This window comes from Bipolaris zeicola (genome assembly GCF_000523435.1).
Source record: "Bipolaris zeicola 26-R-13 unplaced genomic scaffold scaffold_169, whole genome shotgun sequence".
NCBI lineage: Eukaryota > Fungi > Ascomycota > Dothideomycetes > Pleosporales > Pleosporaceae > Bipolaris > Bipolaris zeicola.
The window spans coordinates 44,246-57,249 of NW_006912218.1; the positions used below are offsets into that span (position 1 = coordinate 44,246).

At 50.1% G+C, this 13,004-nt stretch overlaps 5 protein-coding genes across 5 annotated transcripts; 4 read left to right on the top strand and 1 right to left on the bottom strand.

The window, feature by feature from the left end:
* Positions 1–102: 102 nt before the first annotated feature.
* Positions 103–333, top strand: COCCADRAFT_104240 (uncharacterized protein; the record flags this gene model as incomplete). The annotated part of the gene is made up of 1 exon (XM_007717214.1): positions 103–333. A coding segment is annotated over one exon (231 nt), but the record flags the coding sequence as incomplete, so codon positions are not given.
* Positions 334–374: 41 nt separating this feature from the next.
* On the top strand, positions 375–557 carry COCCADRAFT_104259 (uncharacterized protein; the record flags this gene model as incomplete). Its single annotated transcript, XM_007717215.1, has 1 exon — positions 375–557. A coding segment is annotated over one exon (183 nt), but the record flags the coding sequence as incomplete, so codon positions are not given.
* Positions 558–3,522: 2,965 nt separating this feature from the next.
* On the top strand, positions 3,523–4,670 carry COCCADRAFT_7639 (carbohydrate esterase family 5 protein; the record flags this gene model as incomplete). The annotated part of the gene is made up of 2 exons (XM_007717195.1): positions 3,523–4,036; positions 4,111–4,670. 2 exons carry the CDS (start codon positions 3,523–3,525, stop codon positions 4,668–4,670), a joined length of 1,074 nt encoding a protein of 357 aa, XP_007715385.1.
* A 337-nt stretch (positions 4,671–5,007) lies between these two features.
* On the bottom strand, positions 5,008–6,911 carry COCCADRAFT_7640 (uncharacterized protein; the record flags this gene model as incomplete). The annotated part of the gene is made up of 2 exons (XM_007717196.1): positions 5,008–6,562; positions 6,622–6,911. The coding sequence occupies 2 exons, from the start codon at positions 6,909–6,911 to the stop codon at positions 5,008–5,010; spliced, it is 1,845 nt and encodes a 614-aa protein (XP_007715386.1).
* A 1,683-nt stretch (positions 6,912–8,594) lies between these two features.
* On the top strand, positions 8,595–11,064 carry COCCADRAFT_28788 (uncharacterized protein; the record flags this gene model as incomplete). Its single annotated transcript, XM_007717199.1, has 5 exons — positions 8,595–8,694; positions 8,851–8,879; positions 9,036–9,902; positions 9,957–10,214; positions 10,267–11,064. The coding sequence occupies 5 exons, from the start codon at positions 8,595–8,597 to the stop codon at positions 11,062–11,064; spliced, it is 2,052 nt and encodes a 683-aa protein (XP_007715389.1).
* Positions 11,065–13,004: the final 1,940 nt, after the last annotated feature.

Genomic DNA, 13,004 nt, shown 5'->3' on the forward strand with positions numbered 1-13,004 from the left:
GACACGCTCAAAAATGCTGGCTTTAGCGAAATTGGATACGTGAGCCAGTAGTAGTACTTTCTTACTTCATGCTAGTGTTTGTCGGGGATACTGTACTACCATGGCGGCCTCGCAACCCCCGCCGTGGAGACTTCGAGATCGCGATCTTCTGCGTCGTATTCATACTGTGTAGCGTACGATGCGGCTCCACTCCCATTCGTCGAATTCTGGGACGGAGAGGGTGATAAGAAAGAAGAGCGGCAACAGACGAGAACCACTCTACGACTGGTCGCACTGGTAAGCAGGATGTCTCTCAGACTGTTTCCCGATTGTGGACCCAATCGTGTATTCTAGAGCTGTCGTTCAACACTAATCATATTGTGACGGACTCGTTATACGATTGCACTAGAGCCGGAGATCTCCAGCATTCTTGCGAGAGTAGCCTGATACATGTGTGTGTGAAGTGTTCTTGCATGAATTGTCAGCGATGCTATTCGCTGCTTTATCTAGCTACCTGCAGCATCCAATCGCAGAGGACAATAGCAATCAACACATCCCCTTCTGGTTACTACGTGTGATGAATTCGAATCAGCCCCCGTTATGGATCGTCAGTAGTTCCAGTGCTGCACAGCTTCTCCGCACACTTACGAGCTAAGTCGATTTTACTATATCTCGCCACCACATTCTTACAGCAGGAATCACTACAAATACTTTTTTCTCTATGCTTCTCCCCAGTGATGTAGAACATCACCCTTGTTGTGTCACCTATTCAGAGAAATAATTGAGAGGTCTGAGCCAGCAGTGCAGAAATGTAACGCCGACACCAAGCCTGATGGTGATGCAACACACGAAGAGCTGACTCGGGAATCATCGTCAGCAACTGCACGCGCATGGAGGTTCCAGAGGGAAGAAATCCTAGACCGGCAAGGGAATTGGTAAAAGAGCTTGAAGAAATGCCTGTGCAAAGGGCTGACGAACTAGAAATAAACGATTCCGACCGGCAGGACATGATTAGAAATTTGAATGTCCTACTCAAGGATATAGAAGAGATGGAGGACGAGGTCGCGTTAGAAAAAAATATGAAGCATTATGCGAGAAGGCTTCGTGGAGTCTATCAGGGACTTCATAAAGCCCGTCAAGCTAGAATCAATGCAAAGGAATATGTCTAACAACAAATATTATCTAGCAGACGTACATCCGTTCCAGCATCGCGAGAATGACTTCTGTATGTGGCTTGGGCTTCTGGTCTTGTGTGGTGCGCCAGCAATAGGAGGCTTTGTTGTGGTTGGGCAAATGATCATGGATTACGGTGTTTGTATTCGTATCACTTGATGGTAGACACACACCACGAATGAAACAGAGAGTGAAACTACTTAGCGGAACACGAGATAGATCTGTAATAACAGAATTCTGCTCTCCTTTCTTTCTATCGATTTCGCTCTTCCGACTATCAAAGTATTGCGATATGCTGGTAAAGTAGACTTGCTAACAGTTGATTGAATCAAATTGCCAGACAGTGAATTGAATCAATCGCAAAGGTTATCTGACATGTTTCCTACCGACACTACCATAGATCCACCCGGTTCTCACTCAGGTAGCCCGCGCAATGCTGGCTGTCGAAAATTCCCCCTTAAGGAAAGGGTAATACTTGCTCGAAATCGAGGTGCCTCATTTTTTTCTAGCTGTAGGACTTTCCCTGGAATACGGGATGGATATTAAATGAAGAGATTCCCACTTTTGGCATGGCGTATTCTTGTTACGCGAGGGGCTCGCTGGAACAGATTTTGTTACGACTCTAGGACTGTTGGTGTTGGCGTGCAACAAGGAGATAGGTGAATGCATAGTGCAGTGACTGTGAGTTTACTGCACAATGCGTAGATAATGTTGAATGCATGAGAAGCTTCCGCCTTATACGCGAATCAAACCTGAACGACAAATCCAAGACCAAATTCTGTAGCTGAAAATGGTGACGATGTATGGTAATGTTAATCTGGTATTACGCGTCTGGTGTGATGAGCATACAAGTGGCATTCGGTGCATAAATTTGGCGATGTAACGAAGATGGGACAGCAAGGGAAACCACTGGGCGTGTAGAACCTAAGGCAGCAGAAGTCTTACAATTGTCCGATACGAGAAAAGGCTCTAGAGACCTCAGATTCCCAAAACTAAAATCGGTGTGCATTATCAACGGGTAGATATGCGAGTAATCAAGACCAGAATGTCGTGCAAATGCATTCCATTGATAAGATAACAGGCAGTAGCAGAGCGAGAGGAAGCATGTGAAGCTAACCAGGCAGCATCAACAGACCTTCCCAAGTAGGCGCAGCAAGACCCATCTCAGCCCAGGATACTCAGGGGTTATCTGGCCCCCATCGAGCACTGCCCCGGAACCAAACAACCCGATTCTCTCCAAGATCAAAGTTCCAATCTAAAAAAGGACCCGCCAAGACGGCACCCCGATACCGAGCAGACCAAACAAAAGGTGGATGCAAAAGGAGATGCAGCGTCTCCTAAAGGTCTGGAACAAACAAGGCCCCAAACTAGTAGTAGCATCTGCAAGGTACACGTCTATCCATCAGCCCCATGGGCGGCAACGCGGAAAGCCGTTGAAAGCAAATCTCTCGTATTCGCACATCCGCGGTACGGAACGAACTGCACGTTCCCGATCACCTCCAGCATAACCGTCCTCTCGCAATCTCTAAGATCACAAAGAAAGAGAGAAAAAAAGGAACTGTGGCGTTAAGCCTCCATATCCAAGCCACACCCGCCCTTTTCGCACTTTCACTCAACATGTCCCATTGTCTCCAGCTCACAGAGCAACCGCCGCACCATTCTCACAAAATCCCCCTTTTTCTTTTCCCCCATAATCCTCCCACCAAAAAGAAAAGCCGATCAGATGGAGACGAACGCGCAAGCCGATACAAGACACGGTGCATGAACAAGTCCTAGTGTGGCTGTTTTTGTGGCGCGTACATGCTTGGCGGCGTGCCGTCATGCCGTGTTGGCGACATCGCACTTTACCCAATCGGGCTAGATAATTACACCGCCAACCAACAATTTGGGGGCAGTCGCCTTGAATATGCCAACATGTGGGTATAGAAATCAAAGGGCTAGAGAGGAAAGGCAATCGGGGGGAATCAAGGAGTGGAGCACATGCATGGCTTTTTGTGTGCTGTGCCTTGTTTTCAAAGGGGAGTGAATACATCATGGACTTGATTCCCTTTGCTCTCGTAGGACCGACTCTACTAGTTCTTCGTTCGTTCTTTTGACACTACTTTCTTTTCTTTTTCTTTTACCCTGCATTCTTTTGAAAGAGAGAAGAATTGGTTCGGTATTTCGTACGCCCTGCATCTCCGATCTCGACCTTGTTTTGCTGTACGGTGCTATAGTCCAAGGTTGTGTGTGTTTGCTCAGTAAAGCAAGCCCATCGTCACTCGTTTTTCCCCTTCTACTGTCACCAGAAAGAAAAGAAAGAAAGAGAAGAAGAAAAAGAGCCCGTTGTCATCATAATCCATAATACCTACAGACAAACCATCGGCAATCATGAGACTCGGTCTTGCCTCGACCCTCGTCGCCCTCAGCGGCAGCAGCCTCGTCCTCGCCCAAAAACGCTGCGATGCACCATACCCCGAAGTCTACTGCAACACGACCTCGATCCTCGCCTTCAATTCAGACGCCTGCAAACCCTTCCACATCTTCGTCGTGCGCGGGTCCGACGAACCGTATCCCGGGCGTCTGGGTAACCTAACGCAGCAAGTCTGCAGCGCGATTGGCGGCACCGCTAAGTGCGGATACGAGGACGTCGAGTACCCCTCAAAGAGCTCCGCATGGTCAAAGACGTCATGGTGCGATTCCGCCACCAAAGGCGCGAAGAACGGACAACAGCAGATGCGCGCATACAGCGAGAAATGCCCGGATAGCAAGTTAATCGTCCTGGGGTTCTCGCAGGGCGGATCCGTAGCGCAGGATATGCTGGGGGGAGGCGGCGGACCGACGTTTGAGTGCGAGCAAGGCGATAATCCGGGGTTAGATGCTAGTGTTGCTCCTGGTTCAAATGGTAATGATCTCCCTTCCCCCCCCCCAAAAAAAACAGTAAATGTAAACATGTAGCTAACGCAACGAAAAACTTAGTCGTCGCAGCAGTAACTTTTGGCGCCGTCGCCCGCTCTCGCAACCAAAACTTCACCGTGGGCGGCGGAAAGGACTTTGACGGTACCCGCGCGCGCACCCCCGAGCAACTCGCAAACTTGACGCAATACGCCGATGTCCTCCTCGACTACTGCCACTACGGCGACCCCATCTGCGCGGTAGGCTCCGAGCCGCAAGACGTAACCGAGCACCTCAACTACTTTGTCAAGCACAACGCCGAAGTGACAAAGTGGGTTGCCGGCATGGCCAAGGCGAGTACCGGTGATGTGAGTGTTCGACCCAGCAAGCCCGTTGTTGTACAGGCGGCGCCCTCGTCGACAGCACAGTCGTCGACGCAGAGTCTTGTCCCCGCGAAACCGATTCAGACGGGGGCGCCGACGACGACATCGACGGTCGAGCTTGCGCCTGCGGTTTTGTCGAGTATTACTGACGGAGCCGCTGCGGCTGAACAGACTGGTGTCGCGAATGCTGCGGCGGGTACGGTGAGGGTTGTGCTGGGGTATTTGACCGTGTTGGGGGCTGTGGCTGTCGTGTTGGTTTGATCAACTTGCACTTATACTGCACGTTCTCTCTTACACGGAGCCTGGCCAACGTCTCTCTGCCTTTGCATTTATACCCTGCATATACATACGCATCTTGCATTCCCCCCCTCCCTTCTCATTTATCCAAGGAAAGAGGGAGAAAAGAACTGTATCGAAGCAACGGCATTTTTCTGACTATCTACTGCGGAACTTTTTTTTTACTTCGAAGGACTTGGAAAACTTATTAAATTATTTTTGTAAATATGATCTGTACGATTATTTCTAATTTCTTATACTTTTAGAACCTAGAATATGCAGTTTTCATCCAGATGTATACAAGACTGAAAGTGAACACTGTTTACAACAGACCAACAGTTCGCTGCTTCATCTTCCTCACATCGACATTCTCCCATAGTGCAGTGCTGAACAAAGTTATGCAGTAGACGCACACCGCAGCAATAAGCATGTACCGTTGTGTCTGGCCGTAGCTGAGGTTGATAGCATCGCGAGCAGGGCTACCAACCGGGTAACTGGCCTGAACTTTCATGTCGCCGTAGATGTTCTTGAAGTCCTTCATGGCATCTGCCGGTAGATTGTGCTGAAGACGAACAGGGAAGACACCGGTCCAGATTGCGCCGGCGATGGTAGATCCAATGGCGCTTCCAATAGCGATGATCATTGCCTCGACGGCAAGGAGAGCCGGGAAATCCTGTTGCTTGGAGACAGCCATGAGCGTCGTCTGCTCCGAGATAACCAACACACCGCCACCGAAGGCGATAAAAATCATGCACATGACAATGTACCCAATGTTCTCGTCAGGTTGGCGGAACTTGATCATCAGACCGACGCCCAACATAGTCAGGGGCACACCAAAGAACATGGAGTAAATCTTGAGTTTGCCGTAGTACCTCAGCGCCACACCGTACAGAATACAGATAAAGCAGCTGCCCATTGTGTAGATGTTCGCAATCCAGGTGGCGTGGACTTCCGTCTGGTTGAAGAGAACGACGAGTAGCGAGTAAAAGTACGAGTCCCAGCAGTACCAGCCGATGTACAGGGAGGCAGCCATTGTGTATGTGAAGATGACAGTGCGGTTCTTGAGCAGCGGCCACGGGATAAACGTAACTGTAGCGCCGTACTTTTCCCACATGCCAAAGGCAATGACAAGCAGCGCTCCGAAGATGATGAAGCAGATGATCAAAGGCGACTTCCAGCCTTCAGCCTGGTATGAGTAGATGTTGAAGGCCAGGAGGAAGAGTGAGAGTCCAGCAGCTAGGATCAAGAGACCGATGGCATCGAATTCGCGGAGGTAGTAGTGTACAGTTTGGATAAAGTTTCCGCGGCTTGGGCGAGGAGTGATGAGGCCTTGGCGACGTGCTTTTCCCTCGTAGACGACGAAGAGGACGATGAGAGGGGACACGACGATAGGGGAGAGGATGGCAAAGATGCCAAAGGCCCAGCGCCATCCAATACCACCCTTAGCTGTGATGCCGTTGATACCGTATCCGTAGACCCAAGTGGTGATGAGCCATGGAGAGGAAGCATAGGCAATGAAGAGACCTCGGTTCTTCAGCTTGGAGGTGTCGGCGATGAAGACGGTGATGAAGAAGTTGATACTGTTGGAGCCGACGTAGAAGAAGGTCTGAGCAGCGCAGTAGGCTTTTACATTGTTGCAGCTTGCCATGAGGATAAGACCGATTACGTATATGAAGACACCAAGGGATAAACCAAATGGTCGGCCCCAGATGTTGAGGATCTTGGCGTAAGGGAGCTTCCAGATACCGCTGACAATGGAGGAAATGACAGTGGTCAAGGCTGTCAGCGAGTGTTGGTTGAAGCTGCTAGTGACGTAGGGCGAAAGGGTGCTCGAGGTGCTTGATACATAGGCAGTGAAGAACTGGATGAACCACATGCTAAGGGACGTTAGTGGGGTCTGGTCTTGATAGCCATGGTATCAGCAATGTAGACGTACAAGACGTATGCGAGGATCAAGTCCCTCCTCTTCCAAATGAGGGTGGCAGCCTGAACTGCCTGCACACCCTGTTCAGCAGTGGTATCGACCTTGTTCAATTCCTCGTCAGAATTCTGGCTGAGAGAAGATCCCCTTGGAGTTCCCAGCTTCTCATCAGGACGAGTAGCCTCCATGCTGGTATGGCCTTGAACGGAAGCTGGGACATCAGCGATATCCCTGTTGTCAGTGTTGGAGGAGGTGTTTGCAGAGAGGATAGCACTGCTGGTCAGTCCCTTGAAATTGAATCCCATCTTGACAATGGATGGTGCACATGCACACCTAGAGCAAAGTTGAGGAGAAGGAGAGATTGGTCAAACAAGCATTCGCCTGAGCTGCATGCTCATATAGCCAGCAGCGCTCCACGGGGTCCACTGAAGAACCTTGCCTCTGGGTGGGTAACATTGGCGGGTCATGGACGTGTAGCCTCAGGCCACGCACGGGAAGAGCAATTGGTGTGAGGGTGAGCATGGATTCAAGCAGTTAGTGGCACGCAAGTGAAGCTTAACCTTGCCCTTGGGAGGTGAATGTCCGGGTTTAAGCTCACCGAAGCCCGGCCCAGCCAGTGAGCAAAATCTTATCTTGATCACTCCCCCGGCACCGACCGGAGCGGCTAGCCAATGAGAGGCGCGCATGGGGACGCGCGGGTTATCAGATGAAAATTTTCCATCTAATCATTATCTGATGAAAACCCGCGACATTCACCCGGTTGCCATGTGGGGCAGTCAATGTGGCGGAGATGAAGACTGGGAAGAGCATGGTGTTATAGAGTAGCCTGTGGTGTGCACTCACCAGCCACGGAGCTGCCGATGCCAAAGTTAATTCTCGTTACTAGGTACTCCACTCACGGTACAGCTTTTCACGACGGTTGTACACCAATGTAGTAAATCTGCCCCCAATTCACCTCGTATTGTGGTGGCGGACTCGACATGGTAGAGCGAGTGGGCTGATTGCATGCGATAGGAATATGGCGCATTCGACATGCGGGTCCATGCAGGCGTTGGGTAAGTAACGGCAGCTTGGACTCGATCCTTCCGACCCAATACCAGGAGACTTCGTGTTGAACCATTGCATTCTTGTTTATTACCAGTGATGGAACAGCTGCGAGACTGTGACCCGATACAAGGGTTGAGCTTACGTACATAGTGTATGAACAAAGTCGGGGCTTTAACTGCTTGTTGCTAAATCATCTGCTATATGACGCGGCTTCGATAGCCGATCCTCGTAGCATGCACCCGGTTCACCACCACTGTAATACAGCACAAATTCAGAATACATGCATGTTCATTAGTGTGTGGGGTTAAGCGACGATTGACGTCAAAAGCCGGGCGGTCTGATGTGAGGATACATACTGTACCTCCATACTTTGCAGCGCATGACATTGACGACCGTATGACAACAGTGCAGTTTGACGTTCCCAGATACAGGAGCTGGCTTCGTGTTCTCAACCTTCTCTCTGTACTGTTGTGTTATTTAGATATGGATAGATTGTTGGTATGTTCGCCATAACTTGGGTGAGGGCGAGCAGAAGTAACAAAACCAAACAGCAACCAGACCTATTCCGATGAGTTCGACTCGGATTATTTGGGCAAAGCAAGCCCAGTGAGCATTGTAGAGTAAACTACAATAGCTGTATTTATATGCACCCTGTCCACATCATGTGCCTGTGCTGTCCAGACGAGGGTTCTGGTTCGGTAGACGGCTTGGTGACGTCTTCTGCATACATGGGGGATTTTAATTTCACATCCCTAAGCCATCCAGCATGTCTTCCATTTACGACTGCATCCGATACCAACAATGCCTTTGATGAGGCGTTCCTGCTGAGCTGAAGTGGCTGCATCCGAGACAAGCAGAATGACGCTAGCGAGGCCAATCCCGGTTGCGTTCCGAAATAGCTTCGGGGAGCGCATTCCTTCTTCCAACCTCGTCATCGCGCCATGAACAGCCATCCTTCACCAATACAACATATGGACATGGAACGGAGGTCGTCGTCACCCAAGCGCAAGAAGGTCCGCCAAAAATACGCGCCCAAAGCTTGTACGTCGCGCCTTTAGCCTCTATCAGACCTCTCCCGGCATCCTTGGAGCTTCACATGCTGCATTCCGATGGTTCCGTAGCCGCTCGACACAGCACGCGCATGGCAGCAACACCACGGGTGGGAGTTGAGAATTGTTAGCTAACAGTCACGTGTAGGTGTATTGTGCAGACGGTCGAAGCTCAAGGTACGTCTTGGCTGTTGCTCGTGTCTCTGTTATGGTTGTGCATCTTCGGCTCCATTTCCGAATGCTTCACAAGCTTGGCTGGCGCGAGACGGCCTCTTCCGCGACTGATGGTTTTACCGCAGCAGCTCCTCCACACATGATCTGACTCTTCTCCAGTGCTCCGGCGAAAACCCTTGCCAGCGATGTGTCGATAACGGCAAGCGGTGTTTCTTTTCCGAAGACCAGACAGCAGCCGAGGCCCTGCAGCATCTCAGTCGCCCAACTCCCTCCCTCCAGGCCCAGTCGTCGACCACCAGCGGCAATGGCAGCAGTAACTCACGCCGTAGTCTACTGCCGCATGATGAAACAGCGCGGCGGACGAGCGATGCCAGCGCCCGTGGTATGACCATGGAGGCGCGCATGGCTCGCGTCGAGGCCATGATGGAGGCTTTGATGCGCGACCGTGGCTTGACCATGACGCCCATGGGCAGCGTTGAGCGAGATGATGGTGCCAGCGACGGCTTTCGAGGGGGTGATGCTGCTGCATTTCCTATACCGCCACTGGATCCCATCAATCCAGCTCTCGCTTTCATGGGCCAGTCAGCCCTCTTCTCCCAAGAGCCCTCGAACCCGACATCGTCGACCATATCTGGCCCCGAGTCCTCCTTTATCGTCGAAACTCCTCACCTCGTCCACCTGGGCGGACGGTCCATGTCGTTCCCCAGCCCGGCCGAATATCAACAGTATTTGATGTCCTTTTTCACAGATATACATCTGTCTCATCCCTGCATAGATGAGACGGACTTTCGTAGTCGCGGCGAACAGATGTTGGCCAACGCTGCCATTCAACCCGAAGAGCGTCACTTCCTTGCCCTCAACTATATCGTCTTTGCCTGCTGCGATGCACTGCTGAATGTTTCGCCGCTTGATGCTAGTAAACCTGCCGGCTGGCGGTGGTCAGAAATAGCTGACGATCTCCTCGATAAGAAGTCATTGGTTAGCGGTAATGGAGACCTGACGCTGATCCAGTGTGTGCTTTTTCAAGTAAGCCCGATATTCCTCTCAATCACCATGCTAAAAGTCAACTAACCTAAACAGGCTTTGTACTATACGTTTATCGACATGCCTGGTCCTGCTTATAGCAGCATTGGAATCGCCGGCCGGCTCGTCTTTCAACACTCTCTCCACCAGCAGTCTACATGGGCCGATATCACGACGCAACAAGCGTATGAGCGCATATGTGTGTTCTGGAACGTCTTCATTGCAGACCGCTTCATTTCATTGGCATGTGGAAGACCATACAGCATCCATGAAGCTGATATTCAGGTCGAGCTACCTATGGAGCTGTTCAATCGAGTGAGTTCAAATACTACATATCAATCTGGCCCAGAATTCTAACCTCCTTCAGGCAATGCTTACCATGCAACTCGATCTCGAACAGGACCCACGAATATTCATGAATCAGTACCTGCATTACATGATACTCTGGGCCCGTTACGTTGGCTGTTCCATGGAGGGACGCAGCTCCGATGGTCAAGCTCAAGAAGCCATTGATGCGCAAATCACCCAGTTCCTCGACCATGACCTTCCCGAATTGCGCGTTTCTTACATGCAAACAGGATCTGGTGTCGAGTCGCCAATCAAAGCATTTCTGGTCCAGAAGAAGACAGACTTGGTCCTCTGGGGCTTCCGTCCAGTCATCACATCCCTGCAATACAACGAGAATCATGCAGCTCACTTTTCCCATTTGGCAGGAAGCACTGTTAGTCGAATGACTGCTTTTGCACAAGACGCACGAAGTCCCTTTAGTCTTCGCCACTCCATGATCACATCGTTGTCCAACGCTCTCTTGGTTCTGTGCTCGCTTCTGGGACGCAATGGTTCTCCGAGAAACCAGACTGATATCGACTCTTTTCGGCACGTAGTGGCTCTACTCAATGACCTCGCATACAGTCAGCCATATGCAAAGCGTGTCTTGACCGACTTCGAATCTATTCTGCCGGTGATTGAAGGAGTCATCGAGGGTAAAGATGTTCCTACAAACATTTCTGATTTGATCCCATACAAAGCATCGTGCCCTCGGATCCGCTCATCGCAGGTTGCTCCATCTTTTGGGCAGTCTACTGGTAGTGGGAAGAACTTTGCGGCTGGCAATGGTCACACGTCTAATGGAAGTGAAGCCGGTCATGGTATTTTGTGGCTTTGATAGATTGGCCAGACTTCTGGGGTGTTGTTGAGTTGAGTAAAAAATTGTGTTTCTGGGAGTGGACAAGAAAAAAGGGCGTCCTTTCTTTTGAAAGTGAGGTGTTTTTGGTGTCTGGGGTTTGAGGATTTTGTATCACGTTGTTTGTATAGATACCCAAACACTTGGCTATGTGGGCTAAGTGTTTTTTAGAAATGAAGAACGGTAATAACAAGATTGGAGATTCTATCAGTGGCTGGAGTGAGATTTTCGAAGCGTTGTCGTAAAGATGATTGTTTACCTATCTTGGCTCATCAGAATAGTCTTTGATACCTCGAATGTAGATCCTCTCTTCCCGAACAAAAGGAAAGTTCACCATTACAAGAAGGTGTATGGATCCACAAATCTTCACTCTAAATACCACCGGTTTCCCTTGGACTAGAGAAAAAAGAAAGAGAAAAGGATGATGGATGAGCTGACTTCATTTTTGAATCTAGACTCACTGTCACGAAGGAATTAACATGAATTTGTTTTTTTGAAAGTGGGAGATAGGTAAGAAGACGCTCTCAGATTCTGTGTCAGAAGACATTAGATAAGAGCGTGGAGAGTATAGTTCGAGATACAGCTTTGTGCACGAGGATGGTAGGGGGGAAGATGGGATGGTGGGTTGAGTGAAACTTGGAATAGACCTTGTGAAATGTGGTAAAGGGCAGATATGGTGTGAACATGATAGAGCGTGATGATAAACGAACTTAGTCACAAAGTTTTGTTGCAGTCGCTGACAGGAAGTTCTTCGCATTCCCTGTTTCTAATCCATCGCGCCAACAAGGAACCAAAACCCACTTCCGTCATCGCAAACCACTCTACCCCACCACATCAACCCAAACACGTTCTCAACTCTTCCTGGTACCCGGAACCAAGACAACGCATCCATCTCGATCCCATCTCTCTCCACACCACATGACCCGCCGCTCTCGTCAACGCCCCAAACAATGACGTCTTCTCCATCTCCATCCACGATCAACCAGAAACACACATCCCGCATCAGCTGCTCCTCAAAAAAAGCAAACCAAAAATCGTCGAGGACAAAAACAGGTTACACATCACCAACAAACTCCATCGATCGTGCAAATCGTGAGAAACCGCAGAATCGAACATGTTCACGGCGGAGAAAAAAATACTCCGCGTGTGACCATTTCCACCCATCCATCCCATTCATCCTTGCCAAACACGTTGTATACCCTCCCTTCCCCCTTCCCGCTTCTAAAACACGCACCCCGGTAGATCACAAACACGCCCTCGGTAGAAAAGATACTCCCGGCAAGTTAACAAATCAACAAGGTGACATACTATCCCATCCCCGTCCCGTCGCACGCGCACGTGTATCCCATCCCTCCCCACACCCTCTTACCCTACCCTGTCCTATGCTCCCCCAGACACAAAAGAAGTACCGAACTACAGGATGAACCACCGCCAACCCCCCTAGCTCCACCACCCCAAGACCCCCCTTCGGAACCCGAAAGATAGGCGTTTTATGGGGTGACAAGTCTGGAGCGCGTTCCTTGACAAACCTCAACACCCCCATCCTCGCAGGCCTTTTTTTTATCTTTTTTTTTCTTGCAAGGTATATGGATGAAGAGGGTGCATGTGACATTCACATTTCAGACAGCGCTGCACCCCACATGCCGTACGTATCCGTCCACGTTTTGCTAAGATATGCTGGTTGGATTGGATACGAGAGGGATTATACGCGGTATGTGATACTCGATCACCCGCATCGGAGAATAGACGATACGGTGCGTATAACGTAAATAGTGCATTTCACGGGTTGATAAGCAAGCACGATCGCGTTCCCTTCCCAAAGCGACTAGGAAAAAATGGAATGGAGAGAGAGGGAGGGAGATGCGGGAGAAGCGTTCTTCACGTGTGCATCTATCCATTCACAACGAAGCATAAGCATACGC